Source organism: Corvus kubaryi, unplaced genomic scaffold (assembly GCF_017639235.1).
Source record: "Corvus kubaryi isolate FWS band 111438036 unplaced genomic scaffold, C.kubaryi_AGA036_p1.0 137, whole genome shotgun sequence".
NCBI classification, from domain to species: domain Eukaryota; kingdom Metazoa; phylum Chordata; class Aves; order Passeriformes; family Corvidae; genus Corvus; species Corvus kubaryi.
In genome coordinates, this window is record NW_024580671.1 from 2,256,425 (window position 1) to 2,282,894 (window position 26,470).

General features: G+C 37.0%; 1 protein-coding gene across 9 annotated transcripts in view; it reads left to right on the forward strand.

Moving 5' to 3' along the window:
- The window catches only part of MGAT4C (MGAT4 family member C), a 336,587-nt gene that overhangs the window by 304,556 nt on the left and 5,561 nt on the right, over positions 1-26,470 (forward strand). For 4 of the 9 annotated variants that reach the window (XM_042017612.1, XM_042017613.1, XM_042017614.1 and 1 more), the window contains 2 exons: positions 3,486-3,616; positions 22,397-22,545. In XM_042017612.1, the coding sequence (XP_041873546.1) occupies positions 3,607-3,616; positions 22,397-22,545 (159 nt within the window). In that variant the 5' untranslated portion in view covers positions 3,486-3,606. Of the gene's footprint in view, positions 1-3,485; positions 3,617-21,216; positions 21,315-22,396; positions 22,546-26,470 lie in introns of all 9 variants that reach the window. The other 5 variants (XM_042017619.1, XM_042017620.1, XM_042017618.1 and 2 more) reach the window with 3 other exon arrangements.

Sequence of the window (26,470 nt, forward strand, 5' to 3'; positions counted from 1 at the left end):
GTATTGACTTTGGAAAAAAAAGAATAAGTTTATGAAACGTTTGTCCTTTGGAGAAGTTTAGGGGTTCAGATTGGGTTTGTAGTGGTTTCTGATTTTCAGCACCCCCTTCACCCGCACCCCACTTCCCAGGAAGGTACTTCTGACATTTACACAAGATTAACACTGGAATAATTTTGCCAGTCTGCAGAAAGCAATCATTTCTCCTGCCCAGTAAATAAGAAAGAGCATTTTGTTCTATAAACCTAGCTACTCAAAGATAGATAGATAGATAGATAGATAGATAGATAGATAGATAGTCTTGTTTGTATTTCTGCTGAAATGGAGAAAGAAAACCAGTGGTTTGATTTGAACACATATATGAAAATCTTCTTACTATTTGAATGCAGTATGCAAAAACAATTACTAGAAATTCATCTTACTAAATGAGTAGCATAGATGATTGAAAAGATTAAATGTCTTTTGACAGACACTGACTGTTTAGGAAGAAAGGTGCAATTCTTTTGCAGTTAAAAACCATAGAGTGGCTTTGTAAAACTTTATAATACCAAAAAATAAAATTAAACAGGAAAAAAAGAGTCAATGCAGACACCTATTAAAAAACATATTTAAGTCAAAATGGAAGATAAAAGTAAAGGTTTTAAGAACCCCAAGTGTAACTTTTAATATCTTATTAAATTCTACTGGTAAGTCTTTCACATATGTGTGTTAGCAAGCATTTATTTATTCACAGATGCAAAAGGAATAGTACTTAAAATTATGATATGGGCCAATTTTAAGTTCAGGAGAATTGGAGGTCATGTTAAATTATTTCTTAAAACCACTCAGGTAAGGCTTTAAATACTCCAGCCCATCTTGCAGACATGAAAACTTCTCTATTGCTGTGAAAAACAATCAAAGCTGATATCAGCTGTTAAATTTAAAGAAAAAAATATGTATGAAATAATTTTATTTATTTGTTTTATTTTTCTGGACTTAGATTCATAGATTTCACTAGGCAAATTGAATTCAACATCTTCAGAAAAGATTTTATAAATTCCTGTAAGTTATACTTGATCTCTCTGGAAAATGTCCCCCTATTTACACTTCAGAAACAGCCTTTGTTGAAAGAGACGAAACCATGTAAAAACAGCCCCTTTGCATCCCCTGCTTTCCTTCCTGAAATCCTTAGGCAGCCCTAGAGGTAGGTTCACACCGGGCAACAAGAGCCAGGACTGCCCGGTACAAATACCGGCTGACTTGGCACAGTACTCCTCACATCTAGCAGAGCTTTGCTCTAGAAACAGAGCAGGTTCAATGAACGGGCTTCAGAGCAGCTGCCAGCATTCATTCCTGGCAGATGACAAAAGGAGATGTGTGCCATGCAAAAGCCTCTTGCTAGGTTTCGAGGTATTAAAGAAAAAGTAATGGAAGAATGTGGCACAGGGACAGGCTTGCCTATCATCCATGAGGACTACTAGAAAGAGAAAAATCTTTATGATTATTTGATAGATTAGAAAAAATATTGGTGTGAATTATAAGACATTGCCCTTAGCAAAAATAAATATGGGAACAATATATCATGGATATGCAACATATGAAAATCAAAGCCATTTAAAAAATTATTTAAGAATAATTTCCAGGCATGATTCTGAGTCTATTTTCAGTAGCTTATACACATTAAAAAAAGAATCAGCTTTTGATCTGTAACTGGAGAGAAATTAAGAAACAGCATTCATTGTTTACCTTCCTTTTCTTTGTCTGTTGATATAAAAAATTAATCTGGGGGAGGCAAACTTAAATTGAAGAACAATTTCTGAGATGGCAGAAAAAGCTGATTTCAGTATATGTGTGGCAATTTGCATAAACCAAGGATCTTTCTTTCAGCCTTCTCCAAAAACAAAAAAGGGGGGGCCTGGGGGGCAGTATAATTTTGGCCTATTTACTATTTGATCAGTTTGGTTTCTGTCGTTCCTACTCCTCTATCACAAGCAGAAACTCCTCAATGAGAAGTCACTGCTTTCTGAGACATGAGCCAGGAGCTAGAATTGTTATTATCTGTGGAGAATATTATTGTCATATAGTGGAAGCACTGCACTATATAAATGTCAGACATTAGAGCTAAATTATATATTAATTATTTTTCAGTGACTAGGGTTACACTTCTGCAGATTTGGATTTTTCAGCTTTTTTCCCTTTTTTTTCCTTGTATGCATGCGCACAGCCTCATGATGAACGGCCAGAGATAAGGCTATAACTAGCTGACACTCTAAGAATCTTTGCTCCCTACAATGCTTAGTGCTGAGATAATTTTCATTGCTGAGAGCCTGAGGATGCATGCAATTTAGACATGAGTTCTGCTTTTCCAAATTATGCTCTGATTTTTTTTCTTTTGGTGGTTTGACATGCTCTCTGCAGCATTATTATTATTATTATTATCATCATCATCTACGATTTAACACCTCTCTTTTTATAGCTGCTTTAAAGTCCCCACAGTCTAAACAAATACACCACTGACCATCATTTATGTCTACAGTAATAAAAGAATTTATCATTTCAGCAATTTTCTCAGCTATTAGTAAAGAGAGTTTTATGCTCTCTACTCAGGCTTCATTTTGTTCTGAAGACCAAGGGGTGCTTTAGTATGTGGAGGAATCACAGAAGCAATCTATCTGTCTACTCAAATTTTGTGTTTAACAGGTAACATCACTAAGGATTTAATGGCAAAGGACAGGCTGAATCATTTATCTTAGTACAGCATCCCTATGCTGTTTTCATTCCAACAGAGGGAACTTATAAAACTATAATTTTAAGTGAGACTGTAATTTCTCATTTCAGCACAGGATAAAAAATTCTCTTCATTTTATCAGCAGAATTATTCCCTTCCCTTCCCTTCCCTTCCCTTCCCTTCCCTTCCCTTCCCTTCCCTTCCCTTCCCATTATTCTCCACTCTTCAGGTATCCTTTTTAAAGCATTTTCTTCTGCAGTTTGTAGAACAGCTTCTAGGAAAATAAGAAATACGTTCTCATATTCCTAATGCGCCACTTATTGTAGCACTCTCCCCTTTTTATAGCTGTTCAATAATGCTTGTGGAATTAGTGTAATCTGATTTACTTTTGATGAAAACATTACTGGTTTATTGGAGATTCACAGGCAGATTTTCAGCTGGCTATACTCATTCAAATAAGGTGTCTTAAGAGATAGCACACTTCAAGCTGTGATTTTCCTTCCTTCTATTTTCTCCTTTTCACTTCTTATTTCTTCCCAGATACGAATTTTGAACTACTGTTGAGGGTGTGATATGAGGATATGGGTTACCTGAACATTGGTAGCACTGACTATTAACTATCAGATTCTAAAATACAGATGACCGAATATCATTTACACTTAATTGTATTATGGATAATAGAATAACTTTCCTATTGATCTAAACTGGTAGTAATTACCATAGTCGTTCCTAATAAAGTTGATGAGATTTGAAAAGTGTATTTTCATTTCTTGTCTTTCAGTTTCTGACTTGGATCTCCAAATGGTAAGGCATTCTACTAGGAGAGTTTTCATGTCATTGTTATGAGCTGTTGCATGATGACTTTACACTGAAGTTTTCAATTCCTGCATCGGGTGGCACAAATGAAATGTTGTAAGTGTTTTTATGACTTTTTTCATATTTAATTTTCATATTTAATACTAGGTAATTCAATTGTAGCTTTAGTTCTCTACTAATGTCAGAGATTACAGCCTGAGAGTTCCAGATTAGACACCTGAGAAAGAAAAATCTACCCGAAGGGCAGGGCAGCATTGGAACAGGGTATCCAAGAAGGTTGTGGAATGTCCTTGCAGATTTTTCAAGTGTTGGCTAGACCATCACAGCTCACCTTTTCTAGCCTTGGTTATAGTCCCATTCCATGCAGGAATTGACCTTTATGAACTCCATTGACAGCCCTCTCAACCAGCACTTCTATCTTGGAAATGGGAATGCTGTGACTCAGTAAAACAGAAAAGGTGAAAAGAGTCAGCCGCCATCACAAGGGCTGAATATCAGGATAACCATCCTGGAGAATTAATGTCTTGGGACTTGTCAGTTTTCAGGAACTGCTCAATATCACACCGACATCCTGTAATATAAAGGGATGATGATGAAGGTGATCACTTCTCTTACCTAGTTGACACAGTGCAGAGAAGTGTATCACAAACCAGAGTCTCATTTCCAAGGCTTTTTTTAGTCTGGTAAGGAGTTGCACCATTGTTTGCTCTGGACTGTCTGCAAATTACATAGTTGTGTCCTTGTGACCTGAGTCACACAGTCTTGGCAGGACAAACAAGGAACTTAACCTAGGGATTGTTCAGCCAGTCTTTAAACCTCATATATCACTATATTATCATCAAAGGATAATTCATAGCCAGCCTTTTGTAACTGTCATGTATTAATGGAATTATAACTAATATTTTTTTCTATGTAAATTCATTGTTTCCTCTTTGCCATAAGCAAATGTGTCATTCCTGCTACACCTCAGCATAAATAAAGTTATTACAGAGCACAGTACAGTCCTTCTGTTCTTATATTTTCACATTTCACTAACGCAAGCAGACTCACTAACAAAACTATTTGAAATGTATGGTCTCCCCAAGTGCCTTTACTATAGTAAATGGTCCTTGATGCATTACTGAGGTTCATCAGTGAATGTATAAAAAGAATAATTTCCTTTTTATATTTTTTCTAATGCTAAAAAATCAAAAATGCTGATAGGTTAAACTTGAAATTCTTCTTACAGAAATCTGCAGCAAAGGGAATTGTTGTTACCTTATAGAGTGACTGCATAAAATGAAGCACTTAGGTAGAGTTAAAAAACCCCACACCTTCCCACAAATAGCGTTCATCATATTTTTCTATTAATGGGTATGCCATTATACTCGTGTGTGCTAATGTTGTTTCTGCTGCTCAAATGAAGCACTCCATGCAGTGTTTCAGCTAACAGTGAGCAAAAACAATACTTTACTATGAAATCTCTATTGTAGTTTGCATTTTACCTCCTGTTTGATAGAGATAAATTCTTTAGCTGTGCCACATTTTTCCTCAAGATTGGGCAGATCAGTGAGGACCATAAAATATTAATATAAAAGCTTAGAGAATTAGATATGTCTGTGACTGTAGGTTTGTCTTGTTGGTAAATCTTTCTCAGTCTAACCTATTTCTACTTTTTAACTCCATCAGAAAAGATGCACTGTAAAAAATATTATGTCTGTTTAGATTAAAATATATGTGATTTTTCAGACAAGAGAAAGGGTATTTTTTTTTTATTTAATGCTCCAAGTTTATTTAAGAATTTTATATATTTTTTACTAGTTTTGTTGTCAAAAGCAGACCTGATTGCCAGTATGCCATTTTCTTTTATTTCTCCAATCATCACACTATCCTGCAGATCACATGGAGCTAGGTGAAAGGGTAGAAGTAGGGAGAAAGAAAATTATAGCTTAATTTGTAATCTTGTGCCACCACAGGGAAAAGATACTTAACCAGCTAGTTGCCTTGGTGGGTGTGTGTCACAGGAGAAGCTGTTGAGAGACCTCTAGTTTTTGACTAGGCCCTGTGATTTGGGGATTGAAGAGGAATGGGAAGTGATCACGCCATCTTCCTTTCCAACACCTTTTTTAGCTTATGCATTTAGGGCTTGCTTATATTAAACTAGATGGTATCAAAACTTCTGTCCCAAAGGTGGAGGATTGAGTGGACCTTTTCTTTGGTTGAGAGATAGTTTCTTTTATCTTCCTTGTTGCACTATCTTGTATTTCTTGGTATTTCTTTTAGTTAGCTGCTATTAACATGGTTTAGTTAAATAGAAACAACTCTTAGGCTGAGGAGGCAGCCATTTTTTTCAAATTAATGTTAGCCTGTGCTGGGCAGATTTTAATGAATTATCCATGTAGCAGCATAAATGGGAATGGGTATCCTGACTCTGCAATGAAAAGTAAAAGTAATTACACAAGAACAGGTCATGCTAAATGTCCTTGAACAACAATAAGCTGTCTCTAATTACTAGTCTGTGACAATGTGGATTTTTACGTCCTTGGAAAATTAATTGTATAGCACTAGGAAGATTTTGCATTTTTCCTCCTACTTGACTCATGCTGCTTGCCATGCATTTGTTATTTACATTTTCCTTTGCTTACTACTGTGATGGGATTCTATCAACCTGCTTAAAATAAAATTTGGAGAAAATGGCTCTACTTGTCTAGACTTCTCAAAATCTAAAGCAGTATCTAAAGACAGGAGTCACCTTACCTAACTTTACTCTTGAAAAAGTGGAGTAAATGGAAAGGGACAATTTGCCTACTCAGAACACCTTTCTGAAACAGCTATCTTAGCATTCATTTAATTACTTTATAATGAGTATCTGTGTAAGCAGCATGGATTATGACTAATGCTTAGGTGACTAAAACCAGAGGATGAATTCTTTCCTAATGCTTGGAATTGTTGCTGTTTCTGCTCACAGTACTATCAACCAGCTTCAAGGTACTGTCTTCATAGCTCAAAGTGTGGTAGACAGTGACATAACAACTAATTCTTGGTTTTATGCCTTGTCTAGGCCTGGTACTACATTGGTAATTCCAGTCTGTCTTTTTGATTATCCTATAAAAAAACATTTCCCATCAAAATTCCTTGTTAAATGTATACATCCACCAACAATGGGGACCCAAATCTCACGATCTCCATCCCAGACTCCCTCAAATTCACTATCTGAAGTACACCCAGGAGATTCCAAATTTGGTGAGGTTTCTGGGCTCCACACATATTTTGCTCATTGCCAGTGGCTTCCTATGTGCACTGCTAATGGTTTGCTTAGAGGATTTCCAAAAGTCATAAGGGGTGAGGACTTTCTGGTGAGGCATAAGCAGGACAATGAAACACTTTTGACATTATACTTTCCATTCTTACGAGAACAACACTTTTCTCAAAATGTTAGAAAAGAAAGTTTCAAGGAGAGTTGCTACCTTCTAGAAGACACCATAATATTCCTCTTGAGGTGACCAGAAACCTTATTGTACAAAACAGTTTTGTCCTGTGCCCAATGTGCCTAACAGATCAGAGCTAAGCTGACAGTGGTGGGTGAGAACACTAATCCATGGAATCTAACTGGTCTCATCCCTACCAAACTTTCACTTTTTAACCTTGTCTTTCGTCTATTAAAAATAAAGAAAAAAGGAAAAGCAGCTTTCTTTTAGTCCAGAGTAGAATGAAACACCAAGTCATCTGTTTCACAAGAGGAACCAAGCAGTTTACTATTTCATGTTGGCCTTTTGCATAGTGTTAAATGAAATCACACATTGCTCAGACTTTCTAATTAACAGTATGCTGTGTGGAGGAAGTCTTTCAGTAATTAACCTTTCAGTTAATCAAAGTACATTTTCTACTTCTCTCCATCTTCAATCTATTTCATGTTTTTTCTCCCTTTATTTCTTATTATTTACTTTGCAGTCTAGATCTTGCCTTTGAAATACTAAGATCAAGTCCCAGATTCACAGCTATCAAAATTTTGAGCTGCACTGTAAGATAACAGGGAAGGGTAAAGCTTATTTTAATTCTAATAATTCTGAATAAAATATCAGTTTTAGTATGATAGAAAAATAACTCTCATGAGCCATTTTTCTTGGCTGAAATCATATACACTAATAAAGGTGTTCTGATTTTCATTCAAAATCAAAGGCTATTCACTTTAGGAATGTAGAACTCTTTTTGTAAAGCGAGACATAATTGATCCTTATGTATACAATAGAACTTCATCAAACTGAAAACTGAGCTCATGTATCGCCTGCAGATTTTCTCTTAATTTTCCACAATGTTCCAGATTCTTAAGCATTTCTTAGGTAGTAATATTTTTCATTTTATTCTATAAAAATATGGAGTCATTTATAAATAAAATGTAGTACAAAGAGGAGGCTTACAAGCCAATGTATACAGATTTGAAAGTATAGAGAGGTCAGGTAAAAATCCTGAAATAATTGTCTGTTTTATAAAGTAATAAAAAGAGTGGAAACTCTTTAATAAATGTAGTTTCTCCAGCAAAGAATAATATTTCTTTTTCTCTCTTGTATACACTTAAGGAAGTAGAATAATGTATTGACTATGTGGAAGAGACTAGTTGCCAAATAGTCAGCCTAAATGATCTCCTAGTTGATGTTTTATCAATATTTTTGCTGAATTAATTAATCATTACTTCATACATGTGTGTTTGCATATTTTTATCTTACATAAACTTAGAAAAGCCTAAAAATAATCTTCTAAATAGAGAGCATGTAGTGACAGGACAAGGGGAAATAGATTCAAACTGAAATAGGGCAGGTTTAGATTAGATATTAGGAAGAAATTCTTTACTGTGAAGGTGGTGAGGCACTGGAACAGGTGGGCCAGAGAAGCTGTGGCTGCTCCATCCCTGGAAATGATCGAGGCCAGGTTGGATGGAGCTCTGAGTAGCCTGGTCTAGTGAAAGGTGTACCTTCCCATGGCACACCCCCATGGGGGCTTGGGACTAGATGATCTTTAAGGACCCTTCCAATCCAAGCCATTCTATGATTCTATGATCTAATTATTGAAATATTTTATATTTTTGCACTAAGTCATTGCACACTCTAAGCCAGTATAAAAACACAAACTTCACTGTCATGTAGTTTAACAGAAACAACAAGCAATGAAAAATCACTGTGTACTTACTGAGCTACAGGACATGAAATATTCATGCAAAATAAACACAAAAATGTAGGTAAGGTATAATGTCTAATTTATTTCTGATCATCTTTGTTTCTGTAGACACACTAATAAAAAATAACTAGGATGTTTACTGTACACAAACTTGCTGAAATATACTTCCTTTAGGACACTAACTTTTCAAGCATCATATTAAAACAATGTATTGACATAGCTCAGTGGAATCACAGAAAGGTATTATTTCACCTACTGATGTTACAAGGTTATATCATGTTGATGTTATAGGATTTGTACAATCAGAGGTCAAAAGAACACTAAAAGCCTAGGCTGATATCTACAGTCCAGATGTATTAGAAAGTGACACAGAAAATGATAGGTTTATATTAGAATCTCAATGGCCATTAGAGCTCAAGCATTCAGTGGTATAAAAATTTCAATAATATTGAAATTCTTCTACTTCTCCTCCTAAGCCCAAATTTAAAAAGTACTGCATACATCCTGAGCAACTATTAGAGACTATGTCATACTGAGAGCTGATGGAACCTAAAAACATAGCTGCATTCTGGCTTTTGGTTTCATGCTCTCTCATGAAGTCACCAGGAGGAGTGTGAAGCAATCACATTATTTTCCATGTAACTTCACAGGTCTTCTTGAAGTGCCTACTCCCAAAATTCATGGTGAAACATTAAAAATACCCCAAGCATGTAGAAATTTTGCCAGCAAAGAATTCTAAAAATGTTCTAGTACATAATATAAGCCACTCTTACTACCATATTTACTTCAATCAAAGACTGACAATTAAGAAAACCAGAATTTTTGTCTTTTCCCCTTCATTATTCTTCCTGTGCTTATTATCTTCATTAAGGATTCATATAAAATTAATAACTGTAAACTTAAAACAACAGAAGCCAAGTATCTGTCTGATTTTCCGCTTGCAGGCAATTCAGCCATTTTCCTCTAATTTACTACAGTTATATGTCTGAGTCACATATTTCCAAGATACAAATCAGCAAGTCACAGTGTGCTTGCTTGGCTGCATTTGCAGATATGTTTAGTCCCACTTCCCTAATCCACACACAGAAGAGCCTGTCATAAAACTTAGTTGCTAAATATTTACAGTTGAAAACTATTGATCATCAGCAATACTGTGAATAATTTCTTTCCCAAGGACATTGTGCCCGCAGTTGATGAAGATACATCCGTGGTCTCTACAGCTTCCATTAAAAAGCATATTCTCACACAGCTTGCAGCAAGAAAGCAGGGCTTCAGCTTGCATAGCTGTTGTTCCAGAAGGCAAATATTGTAAATAATGAATGTTCCCCTTCCTCCTCCTTTCCTTACCTTTTATATCTGAGCTGACATTATATGGTACAGAATATCCCTTTGATCAATTTGGGTCAGCTGGCCTAGTTGTGTCCCTTCCCAGGATTCTGCCAACCCCCAGCCTACTGAATGTGGACAGACAGCCTTGGTGCTGTGCCAGTGCTGCTCAGCAGCAGCCAAAAAACACCAGTGTGTTATCAGCACCTTTCCAGCTACCAATGCAAAGAACAGAACTGTGAGGGCTGCTGTGGGAAAGTGAACTCCATCTCAGCCAGACCCAATACATGGGCTGAGTACCCCGTACTGCATTGAAATGAAACAGCTCTCTGACTTACTGTCCTGCCATACAGAAAATTTATTCCACCTGAAATTTGTTCCCCCATTAACACAACTTAATGGCATGAGTCCACTATGGCTGTTAAGCTCTTCAATGGGTATCTCTTGCAACTTTCATATGTCCTGCAGTAAAGCTATTAGTTACTTACTGTGTGGCATACAGGTAATAGTCTGTCTGCTTTGTGCTGTACTGTGATGAATCTATTAAATAGAAACTCTAGAAGCAGCAAAATCATGTTCTGGCTAAAGCCAGGGGGGAAGCAGCAGAGTCTGATACCTGGAGAACTGGTTTGTGAAATGCACAGAGGGAACTATCTTGGGACAGACAAGCACACTCAAGATTTTTAACGGAAGCAAACTTGTAGCAGTCTACTGCAGACAAGATGTGCCAGCCATAGTGCCATAGATGGGATGATAGAGGATGTGACCTTGTGTTATTGTAGAACTAAGACATTTCTGTGCTGAGGATATGTGCAGGTCTGTGCTGTAGTTCCATGTTTTGGAGATAGAGACAGCAGCTTATTGTTTATGTGCTGTCCTTAAAAAGGAAGCGAAAGGAAATTACTAAGGGAATGTGAAAGGAATTCCTTCCTTTGGGTACCTATAACTGAGTATGACATCTCAGGCTGTTTTTGTAGCCAGTGAAGAGAAATGAGCATTTTTGAGGCACAATTCATCTGATATATTTTAGAAAATTGTTCTTTAGTGAGATGAATGACAGTTTAGAAATACTTACTTTTCTTCATTGGCTATAAATGGAGACCAAGTGGGACTAGCTCAGGCACTCACATCACCAGTGTCCGTGTTTGGCCAAGCAAATACCATTTTAAGAAGACAACGAAGCGCAACTCCAATGAGTTCTCAAACAATGGGGCATACATCCAATGGGCATAACACCCAACAATCAGTAGTGGAGGAGTGGCCTGAAAGTATCGCCTCAGGAACTTTGTGCATCTATCAATAAAGTTATTATGTGTTCTTCTGCTGCAGTCATTCCTGAAAGCCTTATTTGAAAAGGTGCCATGTCTCTTGTCCTTCAGGTTCACTAAATCTATTTACATTGTAATTAGAAAAACAGAGGGTACTGAGATTTTATGAGTGTTCGCAACAGTGTTTCTTGCCAATGCTGAGTTAGACTGTTATTTTCCCTGAGCTCTCTGTAATATCACTGGTGGTGAGAACCCTCTACAGAAGGTGATTCAAAAGGATATTGCAAGGTTGGTGCTCTAAAGGAACCGGTTTGAGCAAAGTGGAACGCACATCATTACATAAGACTCACCATTAAACTTATTTCTGCATTTTAGGAGCTATTTAAAAAGCTAGTGTACCTACAAAGGACAAATTTGGGAAGTGATGTAAAATAGAGAATAAAAAGGAAATTATTTTTTCCTTGCCATGGAGATTTTGTTTCTGTTCTTTTTATTTTACTCTATTTAAGATACTGTGGATATTCTGGTTGTTTTTCTTCTCAGTAAAAATGCTACACTTTGCTCCTAGTACATAGGTCCAACTAAAATTTTAACTTATCAGTTGGTCTAATTTGAACTGTACTTGCAAAGGAATGCAGTTTTTCTAGTGAGAAACTCTTTTATAGCATTTCTTTTTCCCCAAACTCTAAAATTCTCTTTTCTTCCCAAACTACACTGTAGCTGCTGGCATTGTAAAAATGAGAAAAACAGATCTTGAAAGTGCACATTTAGATTTATTGAGCTTATTCTTGACCATAAAGTGAGAAATTCCTTCCTGTCCATGTATTGAATTTAATTGAAATATCTGGTTTATTTAGTAACCATGTTTTTATATATTGATATAATTTAAGACACATAAAAGAGTTTTCTGTCATGAATGTGAAGCTATATTTAATAGCATCTTCAGAGGAAAAGTGGATTGGAAGTTTATCTTAAAACACTCAAGAAAAAAACATCAAATATATTTATTAAAGATTTATTCACCTTCTGCTACTAAACTTTGATTATTTAACAATTTATTTGGAAAAATAAGGAATTCAAAAATATTTTTTCTATTAGAAACCTTGATAACCAATAGTATTATTATTGCCATGACTTGAGTTTATTTATAATAACTGAAATATAAAATAGTAGAAAAAGTAATTTAAGCCTTTATTGGTCATCAAGTTTTCTGTGTGGCAAGGATAAAAAAGCCTATTTGGCACACATGACAGGTTGAGTATATCATCCAGATACTTTGTTGATGTTTTTTTGTTTTGGTTTGTTTTGTCTTGTTTTCAAGAAAGGCAAGGGGGAAAGTTTTTTGCTTAGGTTACAAAATTATCCAAGGCACAACCTAACAGATCCCACCAAACGTAATGCTAATAAAACATAAATTGAAGCTAAAAGTAAAATGAATTAAACATCTCCTAGAAAAATGGGAAACTAATCTTCTACAAGACAGAAGTAGTAACACCTTCTCCTTCGCCACTATCCCTTTGAATAATGGTGCATCAGTTCAATGAAATCAGGCTTCAGCTGAATAGCAGAGATTTCCACAGGCACAGGCTTTGGAGAGATGTTCCCTTCTCAAATGGAACTAGTTTTACTTGACAGGTCACAGAGATAAAGGGCAGCATGGTCCTGCTCACTGAACTCAGCTTTAGATAAGTCGGTGTGCTTGCAGAAATCCCATGCTCCTCAGTTTCATGGATCTGAAATGCCTGTTAGCTCGGCATGTAGCTATTCATCCAAGGCCTCTTCACTCTGCCTAGACTCACTTTTATGAAGTCTGTGGGAAATCTGATGATTAAAGCTGAATTCATCATCATGGCAATTGAAAGCTGCTAGTGCACCTGGTCTGCTTCCTTTCTATGAAGGATTTATTCACAAGGTCTCTAAACTAATATTAACTCAGAAGGCAAAAGCAGTGCTGATTCTGGCAACAGCAGCTATTTACTCCTCCCACTGCACATCCTGCTTAGCTTGCATGATCATATTGCATTAGAGTACAAGATAATGTTGCAGATTTTAGGTACCTCTAAGACCATCTTCCTTCCTTGCACAGTCAACATCAATTAATGTAATAGATCAAGGCCAGACTGTTCCATAAATAACACAGTCCACTCAACAGCAAAAATTATTTTAGTTCTTTCTTGCTAAAAACCAAACTAATGCAAGCAAGACTACTGGTTTTTGAACACCTGAACAGCTTTGGAGATATAAGTTGTGTTTCTGCTAGTTAGCTTGACTGCAGAGTCAAAGCAGAAGATGACTAATTTTGGATGTGTTTTGTCCACACACTGGATTGCTCCTATTGGAAAAAATTATCAAAATTATATTTTTTATGTGACTATAGATGAAGACACAAAATGTTAAAAGAAAAATTAAAAGTGACAAATAACAGCATTTTATAAAGAATTTGTTTCATTTTATATATGGTTATTCATCAAAATTTACTGAAGTGTGTTTTGTTCTTTTTTTCTTTTTTAAATAATAAGCCAATTGTTGGTCACACACCCCCATCCATAGTTTTCTAAGCCTTCTCTGTAGAATGAGTTATTTTATTGATCAGGAAGCTGGTGCCTGAGTGCTCATTGGAAAGCCTTAATGAAACTCTTATCTTAGAAAGAGATTAGTAGTATGGCCAGTGAAAACAAATTTTCTGGCATTTAATTTTCTAATTATTTTACATTATTTCCCAGGGGTACCATGACCTCCACAGATACATGGCTTTGTGCAAATATCCAATTATATGGTAGAATCTCATGAGTTTGAGAGTTGCCCCTTAAAAGTTAGCCAACTTTCTAAAAGGACTTTTTTACTCTTCTGAAAAAGTTAAACTTAGTCTAAGTAGATGGTAAAGGACCCAACCATGCCATTAATAAAAAAAAAAATAAAAATTAATAAAAAAAAATGTAATAAAAATATTTGGAAGTCACCCAGTAAAAAAAGTATTTACTTTTTGATCTTGTCAGTATCCCCCAAATTCAAATAATTATGTAATCTCTGTGAAACAATATGTAAGGATGCCAGGTAAAACATTGTTCAATACTTGACATAGGTCCATTATTTCCAACACCAAGAGTATCTCCTCAGAAGTGAATACTTATCACAAAAACTATCACTTGTTCCTGATCAGATAAAATCCCTCAACATTGTGCATCTCTGGTAATGCTGCCTTCTGATGAGCCACAAACACTGTGAAGCAAGAAGAGGATGGAGAATTTTTGTCACAACTCAGTCCCTAGAACCCTCTTTAGGGTTAAGGTTACATCAAATGATAGGTTGATACCAGTCACACATATATACAACTGCATGGAGGCTCTTTGGTTTGTTTAGTTGAGGGGTTTTTTTGTCCACATCAGGTTTACAAATAACTAAATGATTGTAGATGACACAAACCTGAGAGGAGTGGCTGATATGCCACAGAGTTGTGCTGCAATTCAAAGGGACCTTGACAGGCTGGAGAAATGGGCTGAGAGAAACCTTACGTGTCAACAAGGAGAAGTTCAAAATCCTGCACTGATAGCAACCCCATACACCAGTATATGCCGGGGACCACCCAACTGGAAAGCAGCTTAGCAGAAAAGGACCTGGCAGCGACAGTAGACATGAATTTGAAGAAGAGCCAGTAATTTGCCCTTGCAGCAAAGACTGTGGGGAAATAACAGAAGATTGGCAAGGAGTATTGTAAACACACACTCAAGTGACTTACAGCTGGGGTGTCAAAAACCACATATATTATATTAATTGCTGTTTAGCCTTGTGTGTTTGACAAGCAGAACATCTGTGTTTAGATAATATAGGCCTGTGATAGGCTTAGAGGCACCCTATCAAACATTCTGGAGATTTATTCTCTGATGCAAGAAAGATCAAGCACAGTGGTAAACTGTGCCTGTGCAAATCCCTGATACACAGGCAAAACCAGTAGGTTCAGTGACCCCCTAGTGTGGACCAAGCTCTGCAGTGCCTGCATCTCTGCTTGTGTACCTGGGTGCTGTTTTGAGGATCCCCAGCTGGTGGAGTAACAAAAATAAACATACTCTGTCTATTTTGTTGATATTTTTATGTTTGTTCCTGCATCCTGCCTGTGCTGACTCACACAAAGGTAAATGGTATCTTGGGCTCCGTAGACAAAGCACTGCCAGCAGGTCAAGGGCTGTGCTGTACTCAGCACTGGTGACACCAGTCCTAGAACGTTGTACCCAGTTCCAGGTTCCCCAGTAAAGGAGAGACATGGACATACCAGAGAGAGTCTAAGCAAGAGCCACGAGGATGTTTAAGGGACTGGAGCATCTTTGCTATAGGAAAAGATTGAGACAGCTGGGACTGTTAAGTCTGGAGAAGATGAGGTGCAGACGGAATCTTACACTGTATATGAATACCTGAATAAATGACGCAGAAAGAAAACAGAGACAGCAGTGCCCAGTGACAGGACCAGAGGAAATGGGCACACACTGAAACACAGGAGGTTCCCTCTGAACATCAGAAAACAATATTTTACTGTAGGGTGACTGAGCACTGGAACATGCTGCCCAGAGAATGTGTGGCTCTCACTCCTTGCATATATTCAAAAGCTGTCTGGACACAACCGAGAGCACCTGGTTCCAGGCAGCGTTACACAGATGTGGAGAGTGGGACAGAGGACTTCTGAAAGTCCCTTTCAGCCTCAAACTTTCTGTGATTTTGCAGTTCCCTGAAACAGCCACTCACCTTTCTATTATGTGAGGCTACAGAGTGTGCTGTAGAGAAAACCATGAACTGATTTCATCAGAATCAGATGAAACTCTTTTCATCAAGATTAGCTGGCTTTGGACAAACACCTCTAGTCATTTTTTTTTTCATACCAAAAAAATGTTTCTCTCTCTCTCAGTGCAATTCTATTAAAACAGGATTGTCCATGGCACTTGACAAGCTCTTAGCTCTAAACCTTAAAGGCTGTGGAACATTGAGGTGTAAGTTAACACAGAGTAAGTGTTGCTGAGACATTAGCTCATATAGTCTGTGCTTTGGGTGAAGGGACTGAGAGCTGAGGTATCTTCATACCAGGATGTCACTCTAGTTTATTCAGGCTGGTCCCTAATAGACTCAAGGAATTTAGTTTATCTGATAGCCTGTAGCTTCTGATAATCCCAGTACTCTCATACTGCGTAAATGTACTGTGTGACAACAGTTTACTAAAGTTTTATTTTCTGTTGAATCTATCAGTACTTGTGTCCATGTATTCCTTTCATTATTGATAAGTCAATGGCTAAAATCTAATGGATATATATGTAACTCGATGTCTATCCTCATCTTTCTAAAAATTCTTTCCTCAGAATGGTGCCCAGTGCTGTCTTCAACACACAAGGGTTTCTCCTTGTATTTCTGATGCAGATTTATACCCCACTCCTGTATCTCTAAAAGCTTCTAATCTCACTCTCCCCAATGTCACAGTTATCTGTTTCTTCCCTCTTCATGGCCATGTTGTTTTATTTGGCTCTCTGCTTTGTCTCTGTGGAACAGAAATTCAGGGTTATTTCAGGTTTCTTTGGGTTTCTTTTTTTTTTTTTTTTCTTATCTTCCAGGCTTTTTCCACATGCCATTAACTCACTGCCTATATCATTTTTCTAAACCCCATATTTTACACTACAATTTACTTGATAAAATATATCCAGTGGTATACAACCATCTAATCCAGTGATGGATTAGATCGTGCTTTACCATCTAAGTCAATGCAACTTCACACTTCTTAGTCGTCTCTTCCCCTTGATTAGACTTGACTCCTCCATGCCAGAAGAAATGCTCAGAGCATTACAGCCAGAGTTTTGTGACTCCGTTTTCTATCACTCTGAAGCTGTCAGACAGGAAAGACACTTCATCCACCAACACCTGCTTTGAATTTAAGCTCTTTGCTTTTCTGTACTGTTCAGTAACTTGCCTTAGCTGAATCATCTCTTTCCTCCCAAACTTTCATCCCTTTTCTAAAATTTTTGGGGTCTGTCTATATCTGTATACTATTTAGTGTTTGAAATAATCTCCCACTTTCTGTGGATCAAGGATCAATATGCCTTTCAAATTCTTTTTAAAACCTACTTCCTTTGCCCATCCTTTTATCAGTGTCAATTTTGAGTAATCTGCCTACTAATACATCTCTATTATTTAACATCCTGTATCTAGAATCTAGATTTCAGACCATATGATAATCTTTAAACCATTTATTTTAAGCATGTGTAGCCACACAATCTACTTATGGCTAGTTTAAAACCTGAGCTCTACCCTCTGAATTTGTTAGCCTCATTCTGAGTTAAACTTTCCTTTCCTTCAGACCAGTTTTTACTTCCCTGCTGCCAGTGACAGCGAACATCCTGTCTGTCAGCCTTAAATGTTTTATATGTATATTCAGGCTTTCACCAAGGCAGACAGTGAGTCTGGTTGAGAGTCTGTCTGAGCCCTATGGAATAGCCTATCCATTATAATTCTCTAGTAAACTACCCTCTATAGCTCAAATCTACATCACAATTCAGGATTTGGTTTTTTAATCTTGTATAAGAAAACCATGGCCCATGCAAAATGTAATTATAACCATGTAAAAACCATGTAAAAAAATCTGCTTTGTTTGGGGCTTTTTCCTTTTTTTTTTTTTTTTTTCTGAAAGTGTTTCCTTTGCAACTTTATAAAGATAACTGAATGCAACCCTTGAGGTATTGTGTGCAGCCTTCCAAAAAGAAAAAACTGAAAAACACATTGGATGAGCATTAAGAACTGCAAGTAAAGCAGTTCACTAGCAGACTGGTGGAATGGTGTGTCAGAAAACTGAGGAATGAAGTGGCTGCTTCTGAGTGTCTCGGTCAAATCATGGATTACAATAAAGTTCACAGGGGTTTTAATAATCCAATCATGTTATTTTTGTATGTTATCTCATATAATAATGTGGCAGTGGATTAGCTCTACCTCTTGGAATATGGACTCTACAGTGGCAGGTAAAGCTACATGTCTTATTTGGAAATGTTAAAATATAAAAATAATTCAGTCGCCATTTCTGACAGCCATCAGTGCCTCTGCAAATAAGCAACTTTTTTTTGAGCTGCTGCGGCACAGCACTCAAGCAGACCAGAATATAATACAAAGATGACCTTGTTGGTCCATCCCTGTACAGCTGTAGATAGAAGCAGATTCACTGTACTTGTTAGGTAAGGCTAAGTCCTTAACTCGTGTTGGCATCCTTAAGGGTAAAGTAACATCACAGGGCCTTTTTCTGTATCTGTTTCTGGAGGAAATATGTCAGGAAAGCAAATGATAATCCCTGAAAGCAGGACAAAGCACAAATCCCTAGTATTATCAGAAAGTGATGAAGAATTAGAATGGATCAAATATGAAATGGTTTACCACAGTGAGTGTGCAAGAATGCGGCCTAGAGAAATTATTCTACAGATGGCAAAAAATCTTTTACTCTGAAAAGAGGAAAATAAGGAAAAAAATCTTGCTTTGTGTAATTTTTTTCCTCTTGGGAATAGCCATATTGAAACTCAAATTGAAATTTGTTTTAAAATTTAAATAGACATAAATTTAAATAATTTAATTCTTTGGCTTCAAGGACTTAGTTTATTAACAACAGACTCTTTCTGAATGGTCATTTGGGATTTACTTTTATAAAAAATGTTAAAATTCTTCTGAGTGCTACAAATTCTGCAAGAGAAAACCTCACACGGTGTAAAAATCAATTTTTAACCTTTTACAGAGCTTTCATACCTTTGTAGATCCTATAAAGAACAGCCTCTACACACTGTAAAGGTATGCCATTGCATTTTTCAGCTCACCACCTCTTCACTGTGTACCATTTTAGTAAGTCAAAGGAATTATAATTTCACATGACCATTTAAAACTGCACATGTATGTCTGATAGGAACACATACATCTAGAGACTGAGGAAAGCAATACATCTCATTTAGAAAGGAAAAGATTTATAATTCATACATGTCAATTAATTATTTTGTTTAACTGCTTAATGCCAGATTTATGAAACAAATTGCATTTATACCATCCTGATAGCTACTTAATTGTGCATGAATAATGAAGGCATAAAGTCTTCAAGCAAAGCTGTGCCTTCAGAATTGAATTATGAATTGAAGCCTTTTCTTCAATATAAAAGTCAAACATTTTTAGTAATGGTGAATATTCTGCTCAAATGTCTTAAAGAACACCAGGGGTCTCACTGCAGGAAGTTCTGAGACTATTTTTCAAAAGGTGACAGACATTACTTGCAAAAAAAAGGCAAGATTTACCCTTTTTTCTGCGCAAATTTCACTGGTGCAGCGTTCCACAAATCAATCCAAAGATTGGATACAGAGATGCAAGAGGCAGCAGCTCTGGGAAGAAGTAAGGAATTCTGCATGTACGTATGTGTGATTCTGGGTGTGTTCTGAGCTAAATGCTTACAGCACGAGGATGTCAAGCAGCACCTTCAGACAAACTGGCTGGGGGGACTGTGTCGGGAGGACTGTGCTGAGGAACGAGCTGGGGGCTGGCAGGGGCGAGCCCGCGCTGCCACCTGGTGTCGCAGCGGTGTCAGAGCCTCCTCCGTGACGGGCTGTACCGGGGCGCGCCCCCCTTGGGGCGTCCTTCCCTGCCGTGTCTTTAGTTGGTACGGACCTACCAATAGATCTGATGAACAAAAAGCCCTCTCTGGCACAACGTTTAGCTTTCAGCTGTTTCCACGTATAAAACAGTGATGTAATGGCTTTGTGAGAAACTAGCCTGAGGAATGCAGATGTCCTCTGAGTGATGACTTACTGTGCTCTCCTCTTTCTGTACATCAGTTTTAGTCATGACAGTCTTATGTTCCTCTAGCCTCACCTATGTAATTTTCTCTATTTTTATTCCTAATCCAACATGGGAATTATCTAATACAGTATGACCAGCAAATATAGTTCTAAGCCTCTTCCTCACCCTTGGGGACTTCAGACAGGCAGCTCAGAGGAAAGATGGGGGACCTGTGTAACACCACAGTCCAGCCAGCAAATATGACATATGCATTCATCCTGTGACTGAAAAAAACACATTTATTTATTTCCAAGTTTTTCAAAAAAAACCCAATCGATAAGGTTTAGAGCTAAGTCACTGACAGTGACTGCAAGCACTCTAACCCAGATTACCTCCATTTTCAATAGTCAGGATAGTTAATGCTTCTGTCTGAGAAGTGTCAGTATTTAATTCATCCAATGATCCTCTGATTGTTTTTTAAAAGAGTGTAGTGGTTTGAAAATCAGTAATTGTACTGTGAGAAGAAGAAGGGAGAGGGCAGGGGAGAAGAGAGGGGGTGGGAGGTGGCAGGGAAATAAACAAAAATGAAACCCAAATTGTAGTTGTAACACAGTCTTTTCTAAAACAGGGGCAACCTTTCATTTCCACAACACCCTGCTGGAATCCACGGACAACTAGCAATCACAGTGTTGTCACAAGGAGTTGCAGGGGTATAGGGAGGCCTAGTGTTTGGAAATTCATGTCCTTAAAAGCTCCTTCCTGAGGTTTATTTTCAATGTCCTTAGATACTAAGAAAAAGGAAATCCTCTATGTGACTTAAAATAATATCTAAACTGGGGTTTTCATCTTCAGAATAATCTGGCTTCTGTAATTCAGCCCATCCCAAATAAAGACAGACAAAAATCTATATTGTTACTGATTCCTTTTTCTTTCTTCATGCAACCTGTAAATCGGTTTTATTCTCAACATAGTGAATATAAAAACATTCTGTGTACAACCAGCCTCCATTTACTGCAGTTCATATAGATTCCTAGCAGTTAAACATTTGTATTACTAATATTTGATATATTTACCTCCTGGTTCTCCAAAGTCTAATGGACTCATATTTTATACTGTTAAATATGTTTATTCAGTTTGGCAAAACAAATATATATTGAATTTTTTGCTTGTTATTTGCTCTGTTATTAGGACAGAAAATTTTCTATATGACATGACAAATCATTTATGAAACTCCTAATATGGCCGATTTTGTATCAGTGTAGATGTTCAACACTTCAAAAATGAAGGTATTTAAATGCGGGGTTTAACCATTGCATGTGTAGTGCTTTTAACTATTTCACACAGGCTGGCTTTAAAGTCTCCATTTGTATATAACTTCTGTATATTAAATCTGATTGAAGAATCATGAATTGCTATGGAAAATTGTCAAAATATGAGTAAGAATATAAACAATAATCTTATAATGCATTATTTTTGCTAATAATCCCTCAGAGTTTGAGCAGTGAGATATTTAGTTTGTGGCCAAATCTTGTTCAAACACATGCAGTCCTACATGTTAGTGCTAAGGTTAGTGCTTACAATTTGGTAGACAAGACAGCATTCATTTTGTTTTAAAGTGACTAAAATGAATATGCAACATTGTGATATGACTAGATAGTCCTCTGTCTTGATCTTGAACAGAAGTGCTGAATGGCTTCTCTATGCCACCCTTATTTGATTTATCTAATAGGGTTGGTAAGGATTTCCCAATACTCTGCTTAGACGTGTCTGGTCTAAGGCAGACACCCACCTTTCCTCTGAAGATGGAAATGATACCTCCACTGAGAGTTTTTCCATCCTAGTACAGAGGCCCAAGGCTAAGGGATGTTGAACAGTCTTGCTACTGCTTTTTCACTTCAAGGAAGGTACGTGTGCCTGGAAGCTCTGGTATACAGAATTCTTCTATAGGTAACAACACTTAGTCATGCAATAACTTTGTCCTTGCCTGTTCGCCTGACCTGTCTTTGGGAGGATACACAGGTACATAGGGAAACAATGCACAGCATCATCTCTAGCCACCAAGTTGGGATCTGACAGTTAAGCATAGCAAACTAAACTGTTGATGCACTCCTGCCACAGTGACATCATAAGCCCACCCTAAAATGGGTGCGACAGAGGGTATGTGCTTTTTCCTTTCTGACACACAAAAAAAGTTTATAGTTAAGATTGTATATTGAACCTGAGGATGACAACAATTACATGAAATTAATTCTGCCTGAAAGTGTAGTCTATGTATGTTTGAAGGGATTTGATACATCTGAAGGCAAGTTTAGTTGTTATCATGATTATCAGGTGGAACACTCTTGTAATACTGTGATTTTTTTCCTAGGTGACAGTATGCAGTTCTTCACGAGACACAACTTGAAATATTTTGATAAAATGAGATGCTTGCGGAAACGATCAGCAGTGTCATTCTTAGGAATCCTTGTTGTTTGCTTGCTGTTCATGAACTTATACATTGAAGATGGTTATGTTTTGGTAAGTTGTTAAGTGATCCTGGAAAAACAAACAGGATACACCCTAGTGAAACAGTAAATTTCATAATTCTTTCAATTTCCCCTGTTGGGGTACCATTAGCAGTGAAGTATCCTCCAAGTGTGTCCTTTATGATGAAACCATCTTCTTAATATATACTGCAGACAGTGTGCATCAGTTAGACCCTAACAGTCCTTTTCACAGAAGTAAATATCTCACTGTTTGTTGGAAGTATGGGAGATAATGAATGTAGTAAAACATGAAGATATCTCCATGAGGTGTCCTTTGAGGCAAAATATCCTCTGTATTCTCCATACTTCTGGATGTCCCTTAATTTTAATGTTGGAGATAAACTACAGCTGAACTATTTGTGTGAGCTGAGAGCTCGTTTTTCAGTATACACTGCAAATCTCACCGCTGAATACTGCATTAAAAGCTATTATAGAAATAAAATTATAAAAGAAAATGTACACCCATTCCATCTACTTTAAGCTCCTTGCATAAATAATTTCATTTTAGTGGGTTTAGTTTGTGTTTTTCTTACATTTTGTAATTTAGATATAAATAAAAAAATTACTTCGATTTGAGTCTGACAGGTTCAGTGCTACAGCATTAACAATTAGACATAAATGAAACCTAATGTAAGTTTATGATTTTGAAAAAAAAATGCAAATATTGATGTTAGGAATTTCAACAAATAAGCTACCAACAACAGAACATAACTCTACCGTTTATATGTAACCTAGGGGTGTTTCAGTGCTGAATGCCAAGTAAGCCCTGGAGACTTGATTAATGGATTGAATTTCCAGTTCTTTGGAGATTGGACTGGGCCCAGTAAAGAACGTGGTGGCTGAAAAACTAGACCTTGCAAATAGTAAAATGACTAAACTGAATTTGTTATGTTGTGATATGATTAGATAGTTCTGTCTTTATCTTGAATTGAACAGGGACAGCATGGGTTTTCCAATATTCTGAACGGTGAATTGTGATCTCGTTTGCATCTGAAAAGAAACACAATAGTATGTCAAGAAGTGTAATACACAAGCAGTAAAATACTTACATTATTTATCAGAACCATATATACATTCGTAATTATTTTAGTTTAAAATATTTTAATTATAAAATTAAACAGTAACTATAAAATTATTGTAAATATTTACAATATCAATACTATGTTAGTACTTTTTTTAGCCATTGAAAAGATAATCCATGCTTGTAGCATGTAACTCCATTACAGACATATTTCTTTGTCTAACACTAAGGTTTTGCACTCTTTTATTTATTTACCATTTCTTGGTTATGATTAAATTTGACCTGGCTTATCACATTTTTTTTCCTAGTGGCATTTTCCCTAATGTTTCTTCTCTGTTCACTAATTGCTTCAAAGTCCCCCAGATGTTTCTGAAAGTGCTTTTATTATCACTGCTAATGGTGTTCCTCTTGGCTTGTTTTTGAAATCTTTTCCCGTCCTATTTGCCAGCTCCCCAGATGGCTCCATGTCTAATTCTTAATTTGCTCTTCGGGGGGCGGAGGGGCCCCTTTTATAAATTCTCTTTCATTGCTTCTCTCATCACAGTTCTGGCATGTTTACATTCATGTAGCTCTCAGCCAAGTCTCTTGCCAAGTCTCCTGAGAGTTCTTCCAGGTCTCTTGATACCTTTATGGTCCATCAAGTGTTTTTCAAGTGTGTTAGGATGTTGACTTTTTAGCTTATTTATTTAGTTTTATTTTCAAATTTCCTGACCCTCCTGACAGCTCCAAACACACCATGTCTGGAGTGTTTTCTCTGCTGAGGTAAAAGATGAGCAATTTCAGCATTTGTGGTGAGGAGAAATATACTTGGGGAAAGCTTTTGAGGACAGCAGGCTAACAAGTTTCCCTCAGGGAATGAGAATCTGAAAGTCCTCAGAGCCCCAAGAGCTCTTTGAATTGCAGCCAATCTCCTGCTGGACTATCTTCTAAAGGCAACTGGTAGAAGGAAGACAACTGACCCAGAGTTCTTCCCAGTCTCAGGCAGCAGGCTGTGCAAGGGGTTGTGGGACTGGTGTCTCTGGCACCAGATGTAAGACAAGTGGTCTTTTTCAAAATGTTAGAGTATTAAAATGAGATTCATTTTGGCAAATCTTAAGAAGGGAGAAGAGAAACTTTCTGGTTTTGCTCAAAGAGTCTCACACGTCCAGAGAATCCCTTCACTGTTTTTTGCAGGGCATTCGTAGCAGAGATGGAAAGTAAGGGCCCATGTGGCAAAATAGCTGAAGTATGTTGGGTAGAGGTTATGCAGTTATGCAGTGCTGATATGTGTGTATTAGAAAAGCAGTTTAAGGTGCTTCATCTGCAGCTATGGACTACATTTGATCAAGTATCTTGAAGAGGTACTAAGCTAATATATACCAGATATCACAATATGCACAAGGGGAGTTTCATACCTATTCAGAGCTCTAAGTGAATGGTAAGTGAAGCTTGTGTTCTGCACTCTTCTGTGAATACTAATCGCTATTTTGGGCACTGTGCAAAGAATAGCACCATCGTAGTGGACACAGCATCCTTAGCAGAGCAGAGTATCTTCAATAAAGTGTGGAGAACCCTGGCACATTATCCTATGGCACCCACATGAAACTCCCAGCCAACACTGGAATGTAAGTTAGAGGTTAGTTAAGAGATGAAAGCCAAAACCGTTACAGAAGAAGCTTGATAATAAAACCAAGAAGAGTTAATCAAACTCTTCATCTTCACTGACCTCTACATAGTAGTCAGAGATAGAAGAAACAGATTTTAATCGTTGGAAAAAATCCATATTTCAGTTTTGCCTGTCATTCAACAAAGGAATGAAACAACAACTATTAAAAAGAAATGTTAGTCACAAAAGGCATTTATTAAAGAGGGGAAAAAAAAGGGAAAATTTTTGTGGTCAGTTTAAATATCTTGCTTGTTAAAATCAAAACATTTTCTTCTGACATTGTCTATTTCTAAACATTTTGTGTAGCAAAACCTCAGCAGAATAAGTTTCCATTTCAGAAACTTATGAAACAAGGAATTTTGCTACTCCATTCTGGAACCCATTCTGGACACAATGTTTTGATATTAAGGAAAGGGTTTTGAAAAAAGGAAAGTTTTGGACCAGCCCTTTGCCTATTCCATCTGACATTTTTCATGGAAAATCTCCTTGAATTTTGGTGTATTTTCTTCCTAGATCATTGAGTTACATTTTAATCTTGAACCTGATCATCAAACTTCGTCTCGTAATTTATGAGCAAATGCAAAGTGGCACATAAGCACTAGAAAGAAATTACTCAAGAGACGCTGCAGATCAGAATAGCATAACAGTGCAGGTAGATGTCCCTGGATGGCTGCCAAAGACCTTCACTAAGCTCAGAAGCGGATTATTTACTACTTTTATGCAAGAAAAACAATGAACTTAAAATGAATGTAAGATTAGTTTACAGAAACATTTCTTTGTGCTATAAAATATACTTTTGACACATTTTTTAATATTTATGCCATTAAATATGAGTGCTGTTTACTGTGTCTGTGGTTGTTCTTGTTAGCAGTAGTACTATTACCACACAATGCTCCCATTTAATGACAGATCAGGAAGTTTTAGTGCATTAACATACTGCATATATCAGAAGAAATACATGTGCCTGTCATCAGACTAAAATCAAACCAGGGAAATTAAATAAGCATTCCTACTTTTAAATTCAGTCTACATCACCTGTTAGATATTTTCCCTTTTCTTAAGGACTAAGGAAGAGATTTTCCCTGAGACCCAAGTGACCTTATAGATAGGGCACTACTGATGAAGCCATTCTTTCCCTTCTGTGCCTTTACTCTGACTAGGGGAGCCTCTTGGAAGAAAAAAAACTGAAGAAGGAGGCAGGAAGAGGAGGCATGGGTGATAAATGTACCTTTTGACTATACCATCAAAAAG